General features: G+C 41.9%; 1 protein-coding gene across 1 annotated transcript; it reads left to right on the forward strand.

The window, feature by feature from the left end:
- Positions 1 to 27,070, forward strand: APMAP (adipocyte plasma membrane associated protein). Its single transcript, XM_056852661.1, has 9 exons — positions 1 to 127; positions 5,504 to 5,620; positions 10,310 to 10,425; positions 16,508 to 16,600; positions 18,895 to 19,011; positions 21,926 to 22,100; positions 24,946 to 25,080; positions 25,355 to 25,547; positions 26,815 to 27,070. The coding sequence occupies exons 1-9, from the start codon at positions 36 to 38 to the stop codon at positions 27,022 to 27,024; spliced, it is 1,248 nt and encodes a 415-aa protein (XP_056708639.1). The 5' UTR covers positions 1 to 35; the 3' UTR covers positions 27,025 to 27,070.
- The last annotated feature ends 504 nt before the right edge of the window (positions 27,071 to 27,574 follow it).

The following is a 27,574-nucleotide window of genomic DNA, read 5'->3' on the forward strand; positions in this document are numbered from 1 at the left end:
CCTTGGCTGTCGCACCGAGGGGGAGTCCGGGCAACATGAATGAGGCTGAGGGCCTGCGGCAGCGTCGGCCTCTCCGGCCGCAGGTGATCACCGAGGATAACACGGCTCAGGAAACCAAGGGCGGCAGGTGCGTGGGGTCGTCTGCTTCGCGGCGCTGATTCCCCCCCCCCCGTGCTGTCACTTGAGGGAAGCGAACGTGTGGTTGTCTCTGTTTTTGAAGGAGAGACCCCCCCCCCTTTCACTCGTAAAGGGCAACTGGGGGAGCGACTCGGCTGGCTGTGTTGCGAGGCACGGGGAGGCTCCTGCTGCCTTCCAGTTGATGGTGCTATCCTGAGGGGACGATACCTGGAAGGCTGCTCTGCTTACTTGGGAGGGAGAAAAAGCGCTTCACTGTTCAAGATGCCCTCCCCGGGCTTAAGCCTTGCTTCGCAGGCCTCCCCCTCAGGCATCATGACTGCTGTCTGTCGACCCTCGAGGGTCCGAGGGCAGACAATGTACTGTAACTGTCAAGGAACCTCAGGGCCGCTGCAGCTAAGCCTGAGGACGTGTTGCTGCGGTTGCCCACGCTCCCCTTTCCTCTTCCTCATCCTCCCACTCCCCAAACTTACACTGTTAAATTTCGAGGAAGCAAGGAACAGCCTGTCATTTTCTGTTAAATATGCCAGATACATTGATGACGTTATACTTGCCACGCAGTATGTAAAAGCAGTAACTACACTAGCTACAGTGAGGGCAGTAAAATAACAACAATTAAAAATAAGTCAAAATGACATCTTAGTCCCAACATATGTGGCATCTAGCTATGAGCGTGTGTGTGTATGGGACTTTGCATATGTGCACCTACTCTTATTAATGCAAAATATCCTTTATTCTGGCTAGAGCTGTAACGTAAAAAATGGTTCCAGGCTAATATTAACTCTAGTGACCTATAGCTCAAATGAAAGGTGGTGGTGGAGGAATCACTAGGGGAGAGGTTAGTAGAGGAGAGTTGAGTCTTTGTTGCATTGATGCATTCCACATAGCAGTATGGAGTTATTTGGTGCTAACATTTAATGTTCAGGAAAGCATTAGGATAGATTTATGTGCAACTGCTGCAAGAGAGCTATTGCAAAATGGCTGTAAACAAAGTACACAAATATAATGGTAATAGTGGCACTTGCAGTTTAATCTTTTAAAAGTTTATTAACGAATAAGCACCACTGAGTTTTGTTTGACTGACTTCCTTGTGAGTGTCTGTAGGATTTTAGCCCAGATTAGCTGGAAGAATTTACCCACTCAAGGAGTTGGCAGATGCATGATGAAATTGTAGCATGAGACATCCTGGAAATTCCTGCTGAGCTTATTTTACATTCTTGGCAAAGACACAGAGTTGATGTGATGTAAATGGTTACAGTGTTGGACTTAAAGTAGGGAGATCTGGGTATGAATTCCCTGGTATGCCACCTTGAGATGTTTTGAGGAAGGGTGGGGTAAAATCCCAATCACTGGCCACAGTGCACTGCTCTCCCCACCTCACTCCTGCATCTTTTCCACTTTAGATGTTGTATTGTTTTCATTTGAAATGTGGTGTTGGATGAGAGTTTTATGGATACCAAGGACTGCCAAAAAGACAAATAAGTGGGTTCTAGATCAAATCAATCCTGAATTCTCCCTAGAAGTTAAATGACCAAACTGAGGCTATTGTACTTCAGTCACGTTATGAAAACACAAGAGTCATTGTATAAGATGCTCCTTTTAGGTGACCCCACCATCTCAGGTTACATGGGTGGCAACCTGAGAAAGAACCTTCTTGGTTGTGACACTAATATTATGGAATTCCCTTCCCAGGGAGATTTGTCTGTCCCCCTCTTTCATTGTCTTCTGCTGGTAGATGAATACTTTCCTGTTTTTTTGGCATTTCCTCCTGACCCTGTTACTTGTTAAAAATATAAAATATGTGTGTGTGTGAGACTGCTTCCTTGGGGCTCCTACTTCAGTAGGAACGGTGGCATAAAAATGTTTTAAATAAATATTACTGAGTGTCTTTGTTTAGTAGATTCAGTGTATAGAGGTAAGAGCCACCGCACCTGTGCAGCCTTCAAGAGTTTTGAGTCCTGCTTATTATCTTCCTTGAGGACAAATTTTAAGCTATAAGTAAATATTACAGTCCTGAATGTGTAACCTTAAGTCTTTGTGGTGTAAGAATAAAACTGGACATCTTTGTTCTTGGCAGTTGGTGTCATATCTTTAAAAGTTACTTTTCCTTTTTGTTAATATAATTTTCTACCTCACTGCTTTCTTGATCAAGAGGATGTTTATTTGCTTCATTTATACCTTGCCTTTCCCCCCAGTGGGGACCAGTGGCTTACATCATTCTCTTCTCCATTTTATCTTCACAACAATCCTGAGAGATGGGTTAGGCTGAGTGTTTGATGGGACCAGCAAGCTTCCATGTCACAGTGGAGATTTGAACCCGAGTGTTCCAAATCGTAGTTTGAGGCTCTAACCACTGCACCATACTGGTTCCACTTGAGTTGAGAAGATGAGTCAGGGCTTCTTCATAGGTGATAGTAGCCTGGGGTAACTTCCAGTTAGGAATGGGAGTAGAACAGCTATATGCTAAGTAATTACATTTATGCCCCCATGGCTAATGCATATTTACATTGCGCCCTCAGATAAAACCAGTGTCTCCAAGATACACTTTGGTGATTGTTACTTTTCTCTTTGTTAAGATTGCTTCTTGGTACACAGTGTGAGAGCCTCCTGAGGTGTACGTTATGTAAACATGCTGCTTATGAAACGGTTGGCAAACAGTTCCCTAAACTCCACCTTGTGTTCACACTGTACTTTAAAAAATATGTGGTTACTTTGTTAGTATTAAAAGAAACATGGAGACTTCTTATGTAGACCTGCTCAAATTAGACACCAGCTTGGATTTTTTTACTTGAATTCAGGAAAGATAACGGTGAGGCCAACAATAAGTACTCTGTTCAGTATTGAGAATATTGAATTGATCTGGTTGGCATTTGAGTCTGAAGAGGGCCAACTATTTGAATCTTTTTTAGTTGATTAGAGACCACTGGTCTATTGTGAAAAAGATATAAAATATTTAATTAAACGTAATAACCTGGACATCTTTTTTTATCATTTAAGTACATCCAACAAGTAGTAGGTGACTTGAAAGCTCGAGGCTTTAAGTAATTGCAAATAAGGCCTATTAAGTTCAGTGGGGCTTGCATCCAAGTAAGTGTGCATAAGATTGTGGTCTTAGTCCTGTTAGTTCTGCCTGGACAGTTAAATGAGTGAACTTAAATATTCAGCTAACATGAAGAACAGCCTATGTTCTTTTTTAAATTTAGGATTTATTTAGGATCTAAGGAATGAAGTGTACTATGGTCCCCTAAATGTGACATTGGCAGTTACTTGTGTCTTATTCTTTTTTCCCCTTGTGGAGCTCATAGTGGTTTTGTAGTATCTTCACAAACTTGAGCTAGGTTAGTCACCTGCTGAAGTTACCTGCTGATATTCATAAACAAGCATCCTGCATAGAAATCGCTCAATGAATAAGAAGTGCTGAAGGATCTTTATAATGCTATAGTGCCATAATGGATTAATTTAAAATAAATCATAAAAAATAATTTGATGTCAATAGCAAGTATTTGATTTAGAATATAGATAAATCCTAAATAAAAGTGCATACCAACTTACTACTATAACAACAAAATACACTAATTTAAAAATGAATATTACCTTTATACAATTTCTATAACTTAAATAATGGGTTGGATCTTATAAACCTTCCTTGCTGCCATTATCAAAACCAGGAGGCAGATTGCAAGACGGAGAGGGGACCAAAGGAGAGAATGGGTAACTTCATCTGCCTACATGGTTGAGCACAAATAGCTGCTGTGGCCTTTTTCTTGTGTTTCCATTTGCACTGGACCTTTAGTTCAAGTGGAAATTTTGTGCTGGAGCCAACCACTATGTTGAAGGGGACTGTATATATTTGTGCAACATAGTAACTTGTTTGCATCCTGGATGAAAGATTTAGAGTTGATTGGAAGGTGCAACCATCCTGGGGCTGGAACACTTCAGTATGCAGTTGGTGGTTGTATGATTTAAAACTCTAGTTTTGTTTTGTTTTTGTTTTTTAAAAGAAAGCCCTGCCAATGGAAAGCTAATATATTGGGCAGGGGAGCTTAACAGGAATACTTCCTGGTATGCTAGTTTCTTTGTGGGGTTTTTTAAATTAGGAAGCATTTGAAAGTGTAGTCGCCATCTGCACTTTGAAGTGGTACAGCCCTTGGAAGGCTGCACCATGTTGCTTGCTGTAATTATTATTGTACGTTTGAAAAGGCAGTTTCAGAATTAAGTATGTTGAAAGAATTTCCCCCTCAAGTTTGTAGAATAATGATCATGTTTGAATTCATACTTCATGCTCCTCTGGAAAAATGAAGGTATACCTTGATCATAATTGATACACTGTTCTGGATTACTCTGGTCAGGATTGATTCAGATGTAGGTGTGCACTTAAAAAACCCTAAGCATATACCTTCCCTATACCAGATAATTTAGCTTCTATCTTGACGTATGCCACAGTTATGCTATAGGTTTGTTCTGGATATAGACTAAATCCACAAAACATTGAACCATCCATCCATCATTGTTACACAGATAATTAAAGGAGAGTAATTCCATGAATCCATAAAATTTTCTTACCCCAAAAGAAAGCAGGTTGCAGGCAAGGAGCCCCTTCTAAGAAGAAGCTCTCAATCAATTCAACTTCTCATATTTATAGGATTTTAAAATCATCTACTAGCAATAGCTGACTATCCTACTTGATAACGGCACATTTTCTTGCCTGACTCATTACCTCATAACTGCAAACACCATACAAGGTTATCTATACTTAAAATCTTTGAATATATAAAAGAAGTTACTTTATTCTTGCTACATAAATCTATTTAAGAATAATCATTACAAGTTTCTCATACATATGAATATAATTTGGCCTTCAACCAATATTCCCATCCTTGAACCATATCTTCACTTCTGTGACATTGGACATTCTTGCGATTCTCAGATGCTTCTGCACCTGGGCCTGGACAAATTATATCTACTGATGATGTGTTAGATGTCTTCTAATCTATCTGAGGCCATATAATTATGTTACTACTTTGTTGTTTTCTTACTGCTCTTCAAGGCTCTTCCATTCTGGGTCTCTAGACTCCCCTCATGCTTCCCTGAGAGGCCAGGTTTGGTCTGTTTTGTGTGCCACAACATCCTCTTTGATCTTTTTGGTCAAGTGCAGCAACTGTTCCTCTGTATTTCTGGCGATATCCATGACATCTTTATCTGTTTATAAAACATGCCTGACATTGCTTATACCGTTTTATCCTTATTAACTGATTTGGTTGCTTTTAGAAATAAATAGCTTGGTTTTCTTCTGTTGAGGGCCAACTAGATTCTGAAGATCTTTCTATGGCTATTAGATCCTGACTTCTGTTTTGTATTTTTATTGCAGTACTTACAGCAATAAAGTGTTCCGTATGACCTTCATGACTCTGGCTGTATCACTAATTATTCCCTTATTTGGAGCAATAGTTTTTCTGGATTGTCCAATAGACCCTCAGCCTATAAGGTGAGACATTAACTGCATGTGATATCACAACATAACACACAGTTTATGCATTTAGTGTTGTAAATTATTGAGTTATAATTGTATGATAAGAGAGGTGAGATACAAGTGTTTCCCATTATGTCCCATTATGGTAAGAATTCTCTTAATAATTGTTGCAGAATTTGGATGTTGGATGTAGGAACTGCCTTATATCAGTGCCTGCTTGGCTACACTGGCTGCCATCTGAATTTCTGGGCAATGCTGCTATTGATTTTTAAAGTTCTAAGTGGCTGGGGCCTCATGTATATCTTTTGAAATGGTATGAATCTGAGCTGCTGAGATTAACAGGTATGGCCTGGCTCTGGATTCCTTACTCAAGTTAAATCTGCAAGTATACAGAACAGGGTACATCCGGCGGAACTCAACAAAAGATTATACATCATGCACTGTCATTAATGTTTTCAGTGGTGTGGTTAATGTTTTTAATTCTAAAGCCATTTGCAGATACATCCTGCCTCTTCTGTGGTATTCATTATAATTACGTTTTTTTAATCTTTAGTGCATTTTTGAAAGAAAAAACCACACCAAACCTTGAGAAATTGCTAACTGGAAATAAATAAAATATCTGTAACCCATTTGTCTGGGAGATACCTGTAAGGTTTTATAATTACTGATGGGTCCTATGCCCCTTACTGTTTTATACTGCCCTAAATTACTTGCTAGATGAAAAACGTAGGAAAATCTGTCATTTTCTGGATTGCAGTTTTGATTTGGACTGTGTTGATTCTTTGCCTTTAATCTGGCACCTTTACTATGGCACCTTCAGAACGGCCTGTATGATTATAATCTTTAGTTTAATATTTTTTAACTTGCCTATACTGTATTTAAAGTGGCCGTTTAACTAATGGAGAGTTATTTAAAGGTAAACTATGCATATGAAATATCTTTAGAACTTAATAGACCTTCAAGTTAGAAATCTACTTCAACCACTGAAATAAGTAAAGTTTACAAAGCAAATAACATATTACTATTTCTATGAAAGAGATAAGCCAGACATAGTTCAGATAAATCTTCCTCTCCACCATATGTATTGAACAAATTATTTCTTGTAAGTACTTCCACTGGGTTACTAATGAAACTTCACTATTTTTTTAATATCATGCTTAATTGCTGTTAAAGGAAACCAGGTCCCTGCTGCATATTTATAATCAGCTGGCCATCATATTCTAAAATAATTCTTACAAAACTTGGCTGTGATTCATAGAACTGTAAAGGCTGGAAAGTTATGTGTAACATATGAAGAGCTGTTGTGCTATGTACTGAGTGAATTATTTGTTGCAGATACTTCAGAGTAAACAGTACTGAGCTATATTCTCTGCAGTTCTCAGGGTCTTGGGCAGAGAAAGGCCTCTCTCAACTCCTTCTACTTGTGATCCTTTCATTGGGAATGCCTGAGGTGGCCTTTTGCATGCAAAGAGTGTCCTCTGTCACTGAATCATAACACCATCCCAGGCCAATCTCCAACTCTCTGTAGTTACATTGCTTATTAACATGGAGCTGTCACTTATAGTAGGAACAGTATCACAGGAGTAAAACTCCTGGTTTGTAGAGTTGAGTTTGGATGTTGAATTTTGATTGTGTTAATAATTACCCTGATGATAATGGCAAATGGCCTTAAGTTGGGCTGTGTGCAAAAAAATGTTTCTATGGTGCAACTTCCTCCATTTGAATGGGTACTTCTAACCTGCATCTCTCCACTCAGTGTGGCCTCAGAATGGCTTATAATATCCACTACCCTATGCTATTAACAAATTAATGCAGGCCTTGACAACTGTTCTTTGGTTTTAGCGGCCAGCCCCAAAATCTCCACTTGTTTTTCAGTCCTCAACATTTTGTACATTACCATATTTTCTAATTATAGCTAACACAAATCTAATCCTAACCTTATTATAGTTCCTCATAATTTTATTAAAGCTATGACAACAGTGTTATATATAAATAAGTTAGGGATAACCCTGGTTGTCATTGGTACAACAAAAAGTTAACCTGTAACCCTAGCCTAACTTTTCCTGTATTTCTAATAATTCCATTATTGCTTTAAAGACTACATTTAATTGAATATTGGAGCTAGTATAGAAAGGAACTCGATTAAGAAATTAATACATCCACCACCATTGAATGGTGCAAAGTTACATATAAACAAACGATGACAAGAACATCGTGCACATGTATTTTATGGTAAACAACAAAACACATGCTGATGGGAAATGATAAATACGTTTTGTACTTCTCATTAAGAAGCACAACAATAAAATCATTGCTAAAAGTACTAGGCACCACAGTGAAATTTCTGGGTGACCTGGCGCCTGGGATTTGTCAAGCCCTAAACAGGGAGGGGGCAGAGCAGGTGGTAGCCACTCTGTCCTTGATGGCAGCAGTCTCTCCTAAGGCAATCACTTCCTTCCTCCCAAGAGGCAACTCTCCTTTATGCTTCCTGGAATATATGTGTGTGTGTGTGTGTGGCGGGGGGCAGAATAGGTGGTAGCAGTTCTGCCCTTGATGGCAGTCTCTCCCCAGTCAGGCATGCAGTGGCTGTTGCCATTGCGCCTTTCCTGCTACCATGGTGCTGCTGGCCATTTGATAACTGCACAGACATGGGAGGAGGGCAGCTTCTCTGGAGGGAGTAAGTCTGTTAATTATTCTTAGTGGCAGCTGCTTCCTTTAGTCCCATAGGATTCAAAGGAGATGAGAATTTGAGTAGACCAGATTGCACAGTGCTTCAGATGTAGCCAATGTACTCTCTAAGGAAGGCTTGCATTTTGAGAGGACATGTGGACAATGTTTCCATGAACAGTGCTTAAGAGGAAGCTTTGTATAGCAGTTAGTGTTGGACTAGGAACTGGGAGACCCAGGTTCAAATTCCTACTGTGCCATGACACTTATTGGGTGACTTTGGGCGAGTCACTCAGCCTAACCTCCTTCACAGGGTTTTTGTGAGTAAAATGGAGATGGAGGGACTAGTAGTATAAGCTGCCCTGAGCTCTTCGGAGAAAAGGTGAAATAAAAGTGTATTAAATATGCTCTTTCCATGTTGAATCTGAAATCAAATCATCCTGTTTGCTCTTTTGGAATGGGGCAGTTCATCAAGGTGCTGTGTGGCTTGCACATGTAATGTTAAAGGCATCCAGATGGCAGGTGTTGGGAAGGACCTTTCTGTTCCTGAGATCCTGAAAAGCCACTGCCAGTCAGAATAGACAATACTTATGGTCTGTTAGTATAAAACAGCTTCACATGTTCATTGTAAAGTGCTTGATAAAATGCTATGTGAACAAGATTTTTGGTGTAAAATGACAGTGCAAGGAAGGGAAGGCAGTATCAGTTTGGTAAACCTTGCAGACCACAGGGGTAACAGATCAAGAATGACTGAACTTTGAACTTCCAAGATTGTATAGCATAGTAAGGGCCCTGACAGGCCCTGAATCTTACAAACTTCTCCTCCAGTCATCTTGCAATGTTGTGGAGGTGAACTTAAATCAATTGCTAGACTTAGAAGAAGAGTTGGTTTTTATATGCCGACTTTCTCTACCACTTAAGGAAGTAACTAACCGGCTTATGGTCACCTTCCCTTCCCACAACAGACACCCTGTGAGGTAGGAGAGGCTGAGAGAGCTCTAAGAGAGCTGTGCCTAGCCCAAGGCTTCATGTGTAGGTGTGGGGACTTGGTACATGGTTTGAGGGGTTCTCCTTTGTTTGATTTGAACTCTTGATGCAAATATGCTTGCAGAACCTGGAATTCTTGGCTTAGTGAAGCAGTTTAGCAGAGGTTATGGAGCTGCTCCCATTTTGAATAATGGTAGACCTTGAAGGGAATTTCAAGAAAATAATTTCTTAGTATTGAGCCCCTCCCATGAAGATAGTGTGTATATATCTATGTACCCATATCTTTTCCTACATCTGTGAACAAGTTCTTGAGTTGAGATATATAACAAAGTAATGTAAAGCATAGGAGCCCCGTGGCGCAGAGTGTTAAGCTGCAGTACTGCAGTCAAAAGCTCTGCTCACGACCTGAGTTCGATCCTAACGGAAGTTGGTTTCAGGTAGCCGGCTCAAGGTTGACTCAGCCTTCCATCCTTCCGAGGTCGGTCAAATGAGTACCCAGCTTGCTGGGGGTAAAGGGAAGATGACTGGGGAAGGCACTGGCAAACCACCCCGCAAACAAAGTCTGCCTTGGAAACGTCGGGATGTGACGTCACCCCATGGGTCAGGAATGACCCGGTGCTTGCACAGGGGACCTTTACCTTTTTAATGTAAAGCATGTGCAGAAGTAACCATTGATCTTTAGGAATTAGGCATTTTGTTCCTCATGGTGTGATGTGGCACACAATGACTTTTATGTCCTTATGAATTTCTGTTTACTAGAATAGTTCCCTATTCTCCAGGAACGGCAACGTGTAATTAACAGGTATTTCAGTTATGAAAGGTTAAGGAACCCCCTGTGTAAACTTGCTTCAAGCTGCTGGAGCTCTGTTCATAAAGCTGATGCACCCACATATTAAACAGTAAACAATTGCCATTTAGGAAAACAAAATGCTGTTTTGAAAGCACATCTGATGCTTGCAACTTGGCAAACTGAAGCTAACGTTCCACTTGTTGCTCAAGAGTATTCTTTATACACACTTAGCAGACTGATGAATGTTCCTCTTTTTTCAGCTTCAAAGAACCTCCTCCCTTAACTGGCACGTTAGAGCCAAACTTCAAGCTCCGACAAGCAGAAAGGCTGTTTGAAAACCAGCTTGTTGGACCAGAATCCATTGCAAATATTGGTGGTAAGCACAGGGAATCAGTGGGGATTTCAAGTGGCTGTTTATTTGATTGCTACACACTTAAGGACCTTTCCCGCATTATTAATGTTTGCATTCTGAATTGGGATGGGCTCTATTTGACTCCAATTACAAGGCAGACACATAACTAGACTTTCTGTACCCACAGCAGTCCCCTGGGTGTTACAAAACAGCTTCTGGACAGTGCTGGTTTTGTTTCTTTTTGTAAAGATAAGAAGGAGAGGGGACCTTCAGTGGATAGTGCTGCATGTGAAAAGCCAATAGAGAGAAAGAGAAAGAGCATGGAAGGGGGAAGGGAAAAATCAATCCATCTAGCAATCAGGAGGCCTCAGTGGTTGGACTGCTGAATGTATTTACTGTAGCCTGCAACACCGACTTTAATGTAAGTACAGCTAGATTAGAGTCCAGTAGCGCCTTAGAGACCAACAAGTTTTTTAAGGTATAATTTGAGGTATAATTGAGGTATAATATAATTTTTTGAGTATCAAAGCTCCCTTTGTTGGTATCTGACGAAGGAAGCATGAAGTTTCAAAAATCTTATACTCCAAAAATCTTGTTGGTCTCTAAGGTGCTACTGGATTCGAATCTAGCTGTTCTACTACTGCAGGCCGACACAGCCACAGTTTCAGAGGGTAACCATCTGATGTAAGTAATGTCTCAAGAGAATTATAGTTTGCTTTCACAGATGGGATACTAAGAACTCCATTATTACAGTATCCTGGTGGTCCTGCCTTTGAGACAGAAATGGTCCCTGCCTGGATGCAATCTTCTTTTGTCACCTTTCTGGGAAGCCCACCTCCCTCGTAACTCAGAACCAGGAAATCCATAGATTCTCATCCTGGACTCACCCTGAATTCCTGGACTTTATTTCTTTGAAATTCTTTTGTGCTGGCTCCTGTAACTATTGCTGCTCTGCCGGCCAAAACTATGCAGTCTCATCCTCTCCACTTGCACATAGGCTGCCAACTTCGCTTCTCTTTCTCTGGGACTTTGGGACACTTGCTCAACACACAGGAACAACCCCTCCACTCTCTTACCTTATTTTTTCCTTGGAATCTTTGGAAGTTCTTCCTAAAGCCCCTACTCTCAACCTGTGGATTATTAAAACAGACAATGTAGTGGAAGTTAGGGTGATTTTGGTATCCTGGAACTTGCAGATTTAGAGAAAAAGAAATTGAGGAGATGAAAATATTTCTATCTTTAGCCATGAATGTTGGGAGGGGTGAGCAAAGGCCTGCGGCCCAAATGGCAGAAGTTTTGATTTTGGTATCCTGGGACTTGCAGCTTTAACAACATAGAAGAGAGGAGAATATTTATCTCTAGCCATTTTTAGGTGTCTGTTTGTCTGTACCTGGGGGGGGGGAGATAAAGGTGGTCCCCCCAACTATGGAAAGTGAGGCGATTCTGCTGTCCTGGACCCTACTTCAACCAAACAAATGCTCCCACATTTTCAGGCCAGGGTATCTGAGAAGCCAGTGTTTACTGTGGCTTCTAAGATTCATTTGGAGATTCATACTGAGTGTCCAGTATGTGAATATTGTTGTTGTTAGAATGTTGGTCTAAGATTGGGGAGACCAGAGGTCAAATCCCCACTTAGCCATGAAGCACGCTATATGACCTTGGGCCAGTCACTCAGCCCAAGTTGTGAGGAAAAGAGAGAGGAAGTGTTTCCTTTCATACACAAATGAAATATTTACTCAAATTGTCTCAGTGAAGGTATTCATGACATCTTTCCTCTCCTCTTAGAGTCCTCTTTCTTTGACTGAGATTCAGACTATTTTGAGAGAAAAAATTATATTTTTAAAGCCACATGATTAATTGTTGATGGTATATGATTTTTGGAAATATAATTTCATATTGAAATAATTTTATATAGATTACTAAGTATGGTTTTAGACCAGGGTTAACCCTGTGCGTGCCTCCGCCCTGGAAATTGAGAAGTCTACATCCCTGGATGAGATGGCCTTTAGCAGTCCTGGGTAGCAAATGAAGGCCAGGGAAGTAGATAGAGAGCTCAGAGACTGTCAGCACAGCACCAAGAGAAGAACATCTTGAGGAAAATGCTCTCTCCTCTGCAGGGTCCCACAGTGCTTGCTCAGCACCTGCAGACCATCCCTGCCCTACAGCCAGAGGAGCTGTAGGCACACAGGGTTCACTTCAGACCATCTTGGTGGCTCCTCAGTATCTGTCTCAAGTTCTCCTTGAATAGCCAGAGGCCTCGACAAGCAATGGCTGAAGAATTTATGTGGCTGCAAAACAGCAAGCTTGAAGCAGCCACTAGAGGGTGCAAGAGACTAAGATCTGGCTCACCAGTGCATTCTTCTCACCTGGCCTCCACAGAGATTGATGAGATAATCTGGCAGGAACTCAGTCCCTAGAGCCCAGGTTCAAGGGACCCACAAGAACAGCACTGGGCACAATGTGAAGGTCTGCATTGGAAGGAGAGAATAACCGGAAATCATTATTTGCATATAAGCCAAGAATACTGAATAAAAACTAAGCAACTTTAAATTGTGCTAGCAAGAATAAGATCCAGTGAAGTGGACTTAGTTCCATCTAATCAAGCAATCTTACAAGCACAGGCACTTAACTGTATCTGATTTATGTGTGTGCTTGCAGAACCAAGCTTTGAACATTCTATCCGGAGTGAAATCCCAAGACAGCATTTTTGCCTTTCTTCTACATTTCTCTCTGGTGTATTTCCTGATCTGGAGTCTTTGGCCAGTCTGTAAGCCAGGACTCTATGACTAGGTCAAAATAGCTGTTGTTCAGCAAAGGTCATTGTCCGTTTCTGCAGCTCTGGGACAGAATCTGGGATTGCTGCACCCTCTATGATCCCTTTTCTCAGGCAGAGTCTCCAGCTGTATCTCAGACTACCAAGAAGAAAAGGAGGGTTACATTCACTATGCTCCTTTGTCTCTGCTGTCTGTAGGCCTTGCCTGTCCACCTCAGGGCTGGGGCCTGGCTCTCCCTCCTCCATTCCCCTTTCTTGCAGGGCGGGGCCCTCTTGACTAAGAGGGTCCCAAGCTAATGAGGTGCTGGCTGGAGATCCCTCCCGAGATCCCAGCATTCTTTGTTCCTCCAATCCAGAGGCTGGCCTACCGCATGCAGGTCCGGCCTCACCAAGAGCTGCCTGCTTCCGCCTCTCCTCCACCTCAGGCATTCTATGCTGCCACCATGATGGGCAGTCAGACTTTGGGTCATGCTGCTGCACGTGCCACCATAGGCTGCCACGTTGCATTCCACTACAGCTTCAGGCCTTTCTTGCTGCTCCTGCTGCCTTTGCTGTCCTCTTTGCTGTTGCAGGCCACTGCACTGTATTCTATTGCGGCTCCGGGCCTGGCTGCCAGCAGCCTGCGGAGAGGTTGCCAATGTGCTGCTCCAGGGCAGTAAGGGTATGTGTGTGTGTGTGTGGGGTGGGGTGACAGAGCTGTCCCCAGACAGTCTTTTACAATGATCTTGTAAAATTTCCCACTAAGAAAAGGAATAAGAAATTTCAAGGGCAGATCGTTGCAATATTTTATTTCTCATGTGCTGCCATTAAGCTCTTAATGGCTATGTGATGAATTGTCTAATATGTATCCAATTCTTAGCCCTGTGAGAATTGTCTTCATTAGTTGCAACAGCTATAGAATCCCTACTGGATCTATGCGAGAGAAACTCTCAGAGAGACTTATCTTTCTGTAGCACAATGAAATATTGGGTCTTGGCGTCTGATCTGTTGCCAGCAGAACAAGCAGTGAAGTTCTTTGAGTTGTTGGTTTGATTTAAAATAAAGCAATAACTCTTTTTATTAGGCAAGAAATCGATCAGTAGGTACAGATATTCATTAAACCCATTGTTACAAAGAAAAAGCATGCAATTAAAATCAGCTGATCTAGCATTTCTCAAACTTAGCTAAACACATGAATTTAAGGCAAATCTGTTTTTTCAGCTGACTGGCAGAATGCTGTGTAAAATTTTGAAGAAAAAAAAACCCAGCATCTTGCCTAAAATCTTCTTTGACTGGAAGCCACCAGTAGAAAGCCCCTTATGTAATGTGTTATATAGAGAAAGTGATAGTTAGAAACAGAAATAAATCTTTCTGACTTTAACATGTGCTTGTCCTCTAATTAAAACAGTTGGTCCCCAAACTGATTGTAAAGATCAGCAACAGATAGATTTAGAATACATCTTAATAACACATTAAATTCTCAAAGCAAAGTTATAAGACTAAAATTAGCATTTGCTTGCAATTAAAAAGAATAATAAATCTATTTTTTCCACTACTCTAATGAACTGTCAGTTTAAAGGCGGTCACATACTTTTCTTGACCAGGTGCTAAACCCTCCAGAGGTTATGAAAGCTACATAAGAATACATAGATTAACACAAATACCTGTGATTAAAACCATGAATGCAAAACAACTGCAGGGGTGCATTTAACCAGTTCACATGAAGAATTTGTTGGCAGCTGATTTGGAACAGCCATTACTTTAGCAACGCTTCAGGAGTCTTGTCCTCAGTTCCATGGATGTTACGTTATAGACTGCAGTTTCTCTCTGACAGAGTGACTATTTATCCTATTCTTGAAGACATCACTTCAGCATTCCTGTTGGGCACCATTATTAAAGAATAGCCATTGTCTGAAGCAAATTTGTGCTGTTTTCCAGATCCATATCTGAAGGATGGAAGAGACAGCTTGTGCTTTTCTCCATGAGTGGTTGTCTGCAAACTTGTATAAATAACACAAAACAGAGAACCTCCACAGAGTTTGTACAGCTTTATAAAGGTGTTTGAACCCAGTGAAGATTTCTCTGCTATAGCTTCTGTTCATGGATATGAACATCGTCCATGTAGAATAAACAGGTGTTAATATAAATTGTTTTTGGCAAGATTTTGACAATACAGAGGACCTCAGTGTACTTTGAAGGGTGTACCTCTGCTTAAGATTGCACTGTAAGTTACTGAACAGCCAAGCATCAACCATCAAAGGAGTTCTGTACAAGTTCTAGCAATTGTCACACCTATTCATATCAGTTGTGAATTATGTGTAAAGTATTCTTGTTTGGATGATTTTTTGTTACTTTGTTCCCTATCACATTGGCAACAATTTACCAATTTTTGTACACTTGTTGCAAAAGATGAACTCAAAGTAAAATAATCAGAAATCCTTTGTTCAGCAACAACTTCAAAAGAGACTTGATCAAGCATACATATAAAAACACACAATTGGGCTAGTCTGAGACACACTCTTGAGGGGCATAACCAAAATATCAACCACATTTAAGCTTGGCTGAATTTTTGCAGCAACATACAACAAAGTTATATTCACCACTTGCAGGTGTCAAGCTTCGGACTTAAAAGGAAAAACAGACATTTATTTGTTTCAGGTCCAACGTGAACACCTACTTTCCCAGCCAATAAGCACTCAGTGTTTTAGTTAATTTTAAAATAAGCTAAGTAAACATGAGAAAATAAGAAAATAAGATACAGAAATATTAAAGTAAACACAAGACAGATTCAATTAGCCATAGCTAATTCAGGCAAACCTGTGCTAACTAATGAAGCAAGCCTATAAAATACATATATTCTACATATCATGCACAATTTACATTAAGTTCCACAACACATCTATATAAACCAGGACGACATGAGAACATAATTTCAAGTATTGATTATGCAAACCTTTCCTAGTATTATAAATCTATCCTAACAAACGGTCAGTGTAGTCTGTTTTGGATGATCTTATTTATAGAAGAATTCTTCAAAACAGAAAGATGCTATGGATGAAAGTTCTCTTCTGTATATACTGGAATATTTTTGTTGAGTTTTGTCTTGTGACGCCTTAAAGACAAGAAATAGATCCTATGGCTTCCTTTGAATGAGCTTAAATGAGATTTTTCTTGATTATGCACTAATCTTATATTGACATGATCTGCAGTTGACTTTTATTGTTTGTAGAATATATGGTTGTTGGTAGAATATATGTGGAGGAATAGTTTGACATTTCTAATGTTCTGTGTAATTTTAAGTTCTTGTAAATAGTTAACTGTAGCCAGGCTCATCTTAGTTCTTGTCTTTTTCAGATGTTTTGTTCACTGGTACTGCTGATGGAAAAATTCTGAAGATTGAAGATGGGCAAATACAAACTATAGCTCGACTTGGCCATGGTCCCTGTGGTAAACGAACACAACTTGTTTTGACAGTTGCTTATACTTTTAGCTGTATCTTATAGTGATTAGCCAGTTCCTTTTTAGTCATGTTCTATCCTTTCTTTTCTCTTCCTGTATTTTGAACACCCTTTCAAATAGACTGAGTAACTAACTTTGTGAAAATACACACTACTACTTTTTATCAGAGGGGTAGTTGAACTGCATGAAAACCACAGTGGAGACTTGTGGCTCCTTAATGTATAACAGATACATTGTGGCACAAGATTTCATGGACTAGACCCATGTCATCAGTTACATGCAATATGCCCTCCATGGATATCTACATACATACAGAGGGGAGAAATTAACAGTCAAAAGGCAAGGAGAAATACAAGATTCATTCGTATATAAGAACTTTAACCACTACGGGTTGGATCCCATCTAAAATTTCTGCCCATTCCAGGGTGTGTGTGAGACATGGAGACTTTCATCAATTCTCCCCTTTGGCAGCAGACCTTCAGTTCCCCCCCCCCCCAGCTATTTCTGGGGGGCTCTCATCCTCCAGGAGCAGCGTTATGGGGGTCTTTTGGGCTTTAACTGGAGTTTGAAGGCAGGGAAACAGCATTTCATGGATGAAAGGATTTGGAAGGATCCAAGCCAATGTTGTTGTTGTTTTTGTATTACAGGCAGGCATGAAATTAGTTTAGCTTGTATACCACTGGTTCTCAAACTTTATGAAGTGGGGCTGTCTTCTAAACTTAGCACGTAAGAGCACTGCTGAGACAGGTCAGTGGTCCATTTTAACCAGCATCCTGTTTTACTCAAGAACATACCAGATGCCCAGGAGGACCCGACAATCTGGGCACAGAGGCCAAGACTGTCCCCAAATACCAGTGCTTCATATGGAGGTTCCCTTTACTAACCATGGCTTACTAGCCATTGATAGACCTATCATCCATGAATCTATCTGGCCCTTTTTAAAGCTGCCTGTGGTCATAGCCATCACTATATCCACTGCTGGTGAATGCCACTAGTTAACTATTCGTTGAGTAAAATTTTTGTCTGTCCTGATCATGTTGCCCATCATCTATGGGTGCTTCCGAATTATAGAATTATGAGAGAGGGAGAAAAGACTCTCTGTCCACTTTTTTACCCCATGCATAATTTTATAAACTTCTATCAGGCCCCCCTCACACTCACCTTTTTTTTTTCCCTAAAGTAAAGAGTCTCAAACTCTTTGGCCTTTCCTCACAAGAAATGTACTCAGTTCCTTAATCGTCTTGGTTGCCACTTTCTGTACTTTTTCCAGCTCTGCAGTATCCTTTTTGAGATATAGTGGCCAGAACTATATGCAGTATTCCAGATGAGGCCACAGCATAGCTCTATGCAAGAGCATTACAGTACTGTGGCCATTTTATTCTCATTCTCTTTCCTACTTATTCCCAGTTGGAGTTTGCCTTTTTCACTGCTTCCACAGACTGAGTCGACATTTTCATTGAGCTGTCCACTGTGTGTGTGTAAAGTGCCGTCAATTCACAGTTGACTTATGTTGACCCCTTTTGGGGTTTTCATGGCAAGAGACTAACAGAGGTGGTTTGCCATTTCCTGTCTCTGCGTAGCAACCCTGGCCTTCCTTGGTGGTCTCTCATCCAAATACTAACCAGGGCCGACCCTGCTTAGCCTCTGAGATCTGACGAGATCAGGCTAGCCTGGGCCATCCAGGTCCACTGGATGGCATCCAGAGCTGCCCACTACAACCCCAATATCCCTTTCCGTCATGGTATCCTCCAGTTCAGACCCCTTCAGCACTGTTTCTTGATTCACCCTGCAAGAGACGGGGAAGCTATAACTCTTGGACACTAATCTCTTAAACATATCCATATGCTTGGGTGACAACACAAGTTTTAATTATGGATTGAAAACAGAAAGAATAACGTACTTTAATCAGTGCAAAAGGACTCATGAAAATCAGTTTCCAGGTATGAACACCTCACTGGGTTAGTAAACAAAAGCTGTTGCTAAGTGTTAGAATTTGAATGGGTGACCTCCGAGGACTACCAGGGTTGTGACAGGGAGGCAGGCAATGGCAAAGCACCTCCTAATGTCTCTTGCCTTGAAAACCCTACGGGGTTGCCATAAATCAGCTGAGATTTGATGGCATGCATGCACACACACACATACAGAAGTGTTCTTTCAAACCCTGCCTTTTGCTTTTTAAAATCATCTTTTTAAGGGTTAGATGCTATACTGTTTGGCTTTTCTGAAGCAAAATTTAATGTTTACATACAAGTTGTGTTGAACCTGCTAATGTGTCTTAAAAGGAACAGGTGGAGATGAGTTAACATGTGGTAGACCTCTTGGAATCCGTGTGGGACCAAAGAAGACTCTTTTTGTGGCAGATGCCTACTATGGAATCTTTGAAATTTTTCCTTCTTCAGGTAGACTTTTCTCTCTTCAATAAACTTACAAACCTTGAAGATCTGTTTGATTTTGGAGTTCCTTCTGTCCTGTACCCATTATCTTTTGTAATCTCATACTTGCTTTCACGGAATGCTTGCTATTTCTTTGGAAAATGGCAGAGTAGGTAGTTCTAGTTTTTCCCCCCCACTTGCTTGCTAATTCAAAAGAAGTTAAACATGATCTCCTCTGCTAAAAATCCAATTTTTAAGTAGTAACCAGACATGATCATTCAAACATACTCAGTGTAATGTTCACCGCTGTATGTTACATGACCACAGAATATACTACCGTATATACCCGTGTATAAGCCGACCCGCGTATAAGCCGAGGTGCCTAATTTCTCCCCAAAAATGGGGAAAAATTAGGCACCCGCGTATAAGCCGAGGGTCGGCTTATAACCCCTCCCCGCCCCGCAGACTTACCTTCTGGGCTCCTGGCGATGGGAAGCGACGGATCTGGCGGGGGTGGCCTTCCTGCAGCTGCAGGAGGCCCCCCCAGGCCGCTCCTGGCGGCGAGAAGTGGTGCGGCCCGGCGGGGTGGCGGAGCAGCCTCCCCACGGCCGCAGGGGGCCTCTGGAGGCCTCTCCCGGCCGGGAGAAGGCGGCGGGGGCGGCTGAGCGCCCTCCCCGCGGCCGCAGGGGGGCTCTGGAAGCCTCTCCCGGCCGGAGAAGGCGGCAGGGGCGGCTGAGCGCCCTCCCCGTGGCCGCAGGGGGGCTCTGGAGGCCTCTCCCGGCCGGAGAAGGCGGCAGGGGCGGCTGAGCGCCCTCCCCGCGGCCGCAGGGGGGCTCTGGAGGCCTCTCCCGGCCGGGAGAAGGCGGCGGGGGCGGCTGAGCGCCCTCCCCGCGGCCGCAGGGGGGCTCTGGAGGCCTCTCCCGGCCGGGAGAAGGCGGCGGGGGCGGCTGAGCGCCCTCCCCGCGGCCGCAGGGGGGCTCTGGAGGCCTCTCCCGGCCGGGAGAAGGCGGCGGGGGCGGCTGAGCGCCCTCCCCGCGGCCGCAGGGGGGCTCTGGAGGCCTCTCCCGGCCGGGAGAAGGCGGCGGGGGCGGCTGAGCGCCCTCCCCGCGGCCACAGGGGGGCTCTGGAGGCCTCTCCCGGCCGGGAGAAGGCGGCGGTGGCGGCTGAGCGCCATCCCCGCGGCCGCAGGGGGGCTCTGGAAGCCTCTCCTGGCCGGGAGAAGGCGGGGGCGGCTGAGCGCCCTCCCCGTGGCCACAGGGGGGCTCTGGAAGCCTCTCCCGGCCGGGAGAAGGCGGCGGGGGCGGCTGAGCGCCCTCCCCGCGGCCGCAGGGGGGCTCTGGAGGCCGCTCCCGGTAGAGAAAAGATGGCGGCGGTAAGTTCCCCCTCCCTCCCCCCTCCTCCCTCCCCCCTCCTCCCTCTACCGTATTGACCCGCGTATATGCCGAGGCCGGCTTTTTCAGCCCTTTTTTTGGGCTGAAAAACACGGCTTATACGCGAGTATATACGGTATGTAAACTCTTAATTGTATCATATCAAAAAGCCTGTGTGAAGGGTCAGGACCCTCCTGATAAAAATGCCATGCATTCTGGGAGGTTGCAGGAAGAAGGGGAATTGGGCGAAATTGTCTCCCTAATGGAGCAAACCTAAGAGCTAAGCTCACTATGCTTGTTGATGATTGGGAACGGGGTTATTTTCTGTTAATCAAAATGTTTATATGATTGTAATTAACCCTTATAAAAAGTAAAATTCAGACGGCATCCTAACTTGAGAGCCTGGCTACTCCTGTCACTCTGGTTAATGGAGCAGCTTGAGTATCAACTGCTGCTGATCTTAAACTTCCTGGCAATGTAATCTGGCTCTATCCTAAACCACCCAAAAAATCTGAAGACATCTTAAGAACATGGAAGTCTGGCTGGGGTGTCCTGCATCATGTTCCCCAAGGGGATCACCTTCTGTCCAGAAAGACCTGCAAAAGGGATGCAGAGGCCAAAGCCTTTCCCTGTTGTTGCCCCCCACACACACCTCTGGTATTCAGAGGTACTGTCTCTGAACATGAAGGTTCCATTTAATCAACCCCTGATGGACCTCTCTTCAATGAATTTGTCTAATATCTTTTTTGAACACATCATTACCAGTTATCAGTGGCAGTAAGTTCCACAAGTCAACCATTTATGGGGGAAAGTGCCCCAGGTTCCCACATGTTCCCCCCCTCTTATTTTTTAAAAAGCTGCTATAAGTCAGCAGTGACTTGATCACAAACACACACACGGGTGTAAATTAATATATTGCTTGCAGTCTGCTGACTGCCAGGTTGGGAAGGCGATTGGGTAAGTTGGTGGTCATATGGCTGATTCTTTCATGTATCAGTAATTAGTCCCATGGTGTGGGAGGTGCTCCTTGCAAAGCTTGTTAATTGAAAGCATGTTTTATCTCTGAAATGTGCCTTCACTACACCACCTCTGAAATTTGTGCAACTTTGAAGATCCCCCAAATGGCCCTGGGTAAAGTGCTCTTTCCCTCATAACTCCCTACCCAGCAGAACTTAGAGCTCCTTGGAGAAAGGTAGGGTGCAAGCTTAATTTTAGGTCTTGGGGCCTCTTTCACAAAAGATTTGTAGAACATCACTGATGCTTGTAGCTGGGCCAGTGTGAGGGTCCTATTTAAGAACTGAACATGAATGTACAGTGGATAGCGTGTTAGACAAGGATCTAGGAGACTCAGGCTCGAATTCCCACTTGGCCCTGGACACTTTACGAAGTAAATAAATGAAATATCATGTGCATGCGTGTCTGGGAGTCAAAATAAAGAAAAGTTATTTTTCAATGTGTTTGAATGGAGATTGCAGTTTATACTCAAAAAGTATTATCTTAATGCAATATCTATGCTCATCTTAGAAGAGGAAAATGTGTGGTTAAAAGAACTCTTCTCTTTCTGTGATCAGGAGAAGTGCAACGACTTGTGTCTTCCAAGGTTCCCATCGAGGGGAAGAACTTGTCTTTTGTGAATGATCTTGTACTGACTCGAGATGGAAGGAAAATTTATTTTACAGACTCCAGCAGTAAATGGCACAGAAAAGACTTTTGCTTATTAATCATGGAGGCTACAGATGATGGGCGGTAAGCACTCTGGTTGTGAAATTCTAACCAAAAAAATTGCTCTGATTTTGATGATGTCAGAGTGGAGCATTCATGAAACAGTGCAACATTGCTTTTTTGAATGATTTTGTCTGTAATCTAGTGATCGCTGGCCATGGAATTTTCAGAGATCCTTGCTTTTATTTAGTTATTTAAAAGTTTAAATATATAGCAGCCCCTGTGGGTCATGCCCTGACCCTGTACACATAGTCATTCTGGCAATGTCCTGATTCTGGCAAACAACAAGTAACCAATGCTGAAACTATGAAATAGCAAACTACAAAACAGCAATATGGCTCACACTAAAGTGGTTATTTACTGACTGTAAGACAATTCAAATATGCACATTGCAACATGTACATAACCACACCGAAGTAAGGTATTATGCACAGTAATACAGAAAAAACAAACGAAAAAAGGTTACATCACCATACAGCAACGCAGCAAACTGCTACAGATTCAATCTCATTGAATTACACTTGCTGATTAAATGCTAAAGACCTGCGGCACAGCTGTCAGTGATTGTTAGAGCTTAAAGTTACAGGAAGCATGTTAAGTCAAACTCATTGTTAAGGCCGGCAGGAGCCAAAGTTTTGAATAGAAAAATCAGTTTCATTTCCTGTCTATGAAGTATTTTATTAATGTCTTCCAATTGATAGGGCCGTTGTCGATATTTCCAGAGTATAAAAAATTTGATAACATTTTCAGAATGACCTTTCTCAAGGAAATGTCCTGTTAAAGGGGCGTCTAAAGTTTTTGTGCATATGCGCGCCCTGTGTTCACCGATTCTGATTTTTAATTGTCTCGTGGTTGATGTAAATCAAAAAACGGGCACGTGATCACATACACGACATTGGATGTCAAACAGTTACTAAAAAATTTAAGCTGATATTTGAAATTAAATGCCGAAGAACTTATTTCTTTCACAGGAAGACTGTACACACAAAATGCGCATGCGCCACACTTATGGTGGCCCAAAGTTTTAACTCTTGGTTTACTTGCTAGGTCATCAGTGTGAACCAAAGAGTTCCTCAAGGAGCGAGTTTTTCTTAGCCCAAAGATGGGAAATTGTTGGCAGCCAGTAACATTCCGCAGAATGTGCTACCCATAGCTACCCCCTGAGTTTGTAGAAAAAAATCATCTTTGTATCTAAAGAAATTGTTCTCAAATAAAATATCTACCAGTCCCAACAAAAAATGAGTGGGTGGTTCCTGGCAAGATCTAGAATCAAGTCTGTCTTGAATAATTCTTCGTGCATTTTCCAAGGGTATATTCGTGTATAGCGCAGTGACATCCAGCGTCGCAAAAACTGCATCAGGTGAAATGGGAGAATGTTCTATTTTTCGAATAAAACCCCAGTGTACAAAGCAGTCTGTTTACTATGAGGCTGTAAAAAGAAATCTATATACTTAGAAATGGGCTCAAGAATGCTGCCGACTGCCGAGATGATGGGTCTTCCTGGAGGGTTATTTAAAGTTTTGTGAATTTTAGGCAAAGAATAGAAAATAGGAACCCTTCTGTATCACCCCATGAAACTTGCCTCTTGGCTGGGGTGAGTTTTTGTTTCAGTCTTGGCCTGTGGCTAACCGCCTCCTTTTATCATTGGGTTATATGACACAGTGCCATATGAATCCCTAAGTTTGTGGGCTTTAGTATTTTGCTTCTATTTTTTCATTGTAAGGTTAGGAATCCCCGCTACTTATATGGCTCCATAACTTTCCTAAGTATCTTGGTGCCAGCTTTGTATATGACCGAGAAACCTCCAGTGGTGGCTGCCAGAGCTGTGCTTAAACTTACATTAGTTAAACTTACTTTGAAGTAATGCTCTCAGTGTAAATGTCCGTTATGTAGAATTTAAAGTGTTGTGCTGGTTCTCAGAAGTGATGATCAAATAACAGTGAGGCAGGTATGTAAGCGAATCCCCTTTTGTACTTTCTTCAGAAATGAACTAAACCTGTAGTGGTAAGAGGTACTTTGGTACTCTGCATAGCCAAGGGAGGCCTTGAGAATCTTAAGACTCCAGAAAAGGTTCACTAAACTTGCACCCAATTGGATGTTGATAGCTTATTGGCATTAGACCAAAATTCCTGCCCACGCAGTATGATCATGACAACAAATTCAAGAGCTAACTGGCAAAAATGCACATGTTCACATATTTGCAGAGACTTTCATCAGAGTAGTAGGGCAAAATCTCTCCCTTACATTTTTAACTTCTCTGTTTTATTCACACAACAGCCTGTGAGGTAGGCTGAGAGAATGACCCAGTCAGCTTTATGGCTAAGTGGGGATTGACCACTTGACTAGGCTGGGCCTTGCATACTTATGCTCACAGATCCTATCACTGTTGGACAGGACCTCACATGGTGGGACTGCAGCTGGAGATAATGCTCTGTTTTCCTTTGTTTTGGACCCTCTTGCAAGCATCTGTACTTTCATCAGAGTGGTAAAATATTCCGAGAGCTTCCTTGACTGACCTGTAATTGGAAGGTGTTAACTTCAGTGATATTAAGTGTGATGTTGTATTTGTCATTCCCATTAGTTCTCTTTTTGTCAGGGGTTCACAATCCACCTGCCCACAAGCTACTGGTATTTCAGTGACTAGGCCTGGCAACTGACATCTGGGCTTTTTCTGTGGAGATAAGGAATCAGTTTGCTCCTCTTATATGGCATTTATGTTTTGCCATCTCCCATTCATAAAATTAACAAAATGTCATGCTGGAGAGCTGCTGTTCTGTTATTCTTACTGTCTGGGAAGGTGGGCAGTACAGAATGCCATCAATCATAATATAGCCTTTCCTTATTAATACTTGTGTAACTGTGCCCTTAGGTTGCTTGAGTATGACACTGTGACGAAAGAAGTGAAAGTTTTGATGGAGGGCCTCAGATTTCCTAATGGAGTCCAGCTGTCTCCTGCTGAAGACTTTGTATTGGTTGCTGAAACAACTATGGCAAGAATACGGAGGTAGGGACAACACCTCTAGTGTTGCTGCCTGTCACCTGGCTATGTGTGGAGGGTGTTAGCTAAATATTTGGGCCCATCTATATGTTTAATACACTTTATGCAAGATTTGGAGGGAGGGGGTATGTTTGGTGGTTGGTCAGACAGACTGAGCTCTGGACTCTGATTTGTCTAGTTACCATCCCTGGAGAATAGGCAGTTTCTTGAAATCAGTGCTCTATAAGTGGCCTTATTGCATTTCCTGTGCAGATAACATATTGCTTTTTTTCTTTTTCAGATATTATGTATCTGGCCTAATGAAAGGTGGAGAAGATATGTTTGTTGAAAATATGCCTGGCTTTCCAGACAATATACGTTTAAGTAGCTCTGGAGGTTATTGGGTGGCTATGTCAGCTGTTCGAGCCAATCCTGGGTTTTCTATGATGGATTTCTTATCTGAAAAACCATGGATTAAAAGAATAATATTTAAGGTAAAAAAAGTATTCACATAGTGTTCTACATCTAGCCTTCTCCAACAAGCATGAGTTCATGGGTAATTCCATTTTCCATATCGAAGCTCATTGTATGGGGTAAACTCCTGTTCACCACTAGTACAGTTAATAATAAATTGTATTATTTAAATCTCTATCCTAGTACCTCTTTTCACCATATATCTTGGGTATGGTGATCACTTCTGTTATGACTAGTAACATGCGAAACCTCCCTTTTTATTTTCATGAACGTTAATTTAGAAGCACAGGCATTTATTTTTGCTTAATGTAAATATGTGTATGTTTTCCCCTAAAAACGTTTGATTACTTTTTTAAAAAGGAGAACAATTCAGGGCATGATCTCCGAGCTGAATCTGTTTTCTGTCACAGGGCTGATAATCATTTCATTCCCAATGTTTCTGATAAGCTTTTAAATTATTCACTTGAGCAAGGCTTATAAAACATACAACAGTGGCATTCTTTTGAGGTTCTACAATAAGTGTTCAGAAAATGCTGTGGTGTTTTAGGATACTTTCTAGCTGCCAAAATGGAAAACAGTTTGCTGCTGACCACATAAAGACATATCAATTGTGACAAATTCCAAAAGGATAGTTGGGTTATATGTTTCAGCTGTATGAAGAGTTGTTTTTACAGCCTGCTTTACTCTACCTTAAGCAGTCTCAAAGCTGCTTACAATCACAATCCCTTCCTCTCCCCACAACAGGCACTTTGTGAGGTAGATGGGGCTGAGAGAGTTCTGAGAGAACGGTGACTGGCCCAGGGTCACCCAGCAGGCTTCATGTGGAGGAATGCGGAATCAAACCTGGTTCTCCAGATTAGAGTCAGCTGCTCTTAACCACTACACTACACTGGCTCTCCAAATGTCCCATAAACTATGGTCTCAGACATCAGCTGTATATGATATTAAATAATGCATTGTGGCATAGAAAGTCTGAGCTATCCATACCTGAAATAAATTTCTTTCCAAGATAATTTAAAATGGTATTATTTACTGTGCTGTATACACAGTTACATTGATTTCAGTGGAAGAGACTCGAGTACATGCTTAACTCTGCCATTGAAATTTAATTGCTTCCTTTTGCCTGAGTAGATTTGGATGGTGGAACATCTCTTAAATGCTTTGAAACATACAACTGTGAATCTCTTCTGGAGTAATAAGTTCTTACTTGACTGTTGGCTCAAACTTGTGTATTTGTGATTCTCATGACTAAGACTGTTTCCCACAAAAACAATTTTTCCATTTCAGCTGCTCAGCCAAGAAACAGTGATGAAATTTGTGCCCAGGTACAGCCTTGTGGTAGAGCTAAGTGAAACTGGATCCTACAGAAGAAGCTTCCATGATCCCGATGGAATGGTGGCAACATATATAAGTGAAGCACATGAACACAATGGACATCTCTATTTGGGCTCCTTCCGGTCGCCCTTTATTTGCAGACTGAACCTTAAGGATGTCTAACTCTGAGCCAAAAAAAATATCACTGCTGCATCAAATTGTTCTGGAAGGGGAAAAGGTTAATCACAGATTTAGCCATGAAGAAAGCACAGTACTATTTAACTAAGCGAGACCATGTCTTATTTTTAAGCATGCTATCTTAAAACCAATGGACACAATCCACCATGGTTTTGTGTATCTCCCAGTCAAGTCAATGGGCCTAGTGTAGAAATTTGTGGTAGATTGTGTCCATTCTGTAAAAACAAAATTATTTCATGAAATAAAATTTCTTATATTCATCTAATGACCTTTAGAAGCTGTTTCCACTAAACTGTTGAGCATAGGTATATCTGGTCAACCGTATTTCAAAATATACTGGAAATAAGTCCTTGAATTCAAAGCTGCTAGTCTTAGATGGTCTTGCATGCAAATGTTTCCAATTTGAATCTATCTGAGCATGAATTTCCAAACATGCATGTTGTAATATCTTACAGTGCATTTATAGATATATTAATTAACTTCAGAAGTGCACATCCATCTCTTTTTAGCAGTGCTATTTGCACAATAAGACATG

Source organism: Euleptes europaea, chromosome 7, assembly GCF_029931775.1.
Source record: "Euleptes europaea isolate rEulEur1 chromosome 7, rEulEur1.hap1, whole genome shotgun sequence".
Classification (NCBI taxonomy): domain Eukaryota; kingdom Metazoa; phylum Chordata; class Lepidosauria; order Squamata; family Sphaerodactylidae; genus Euleptes; species Euleptes europaea.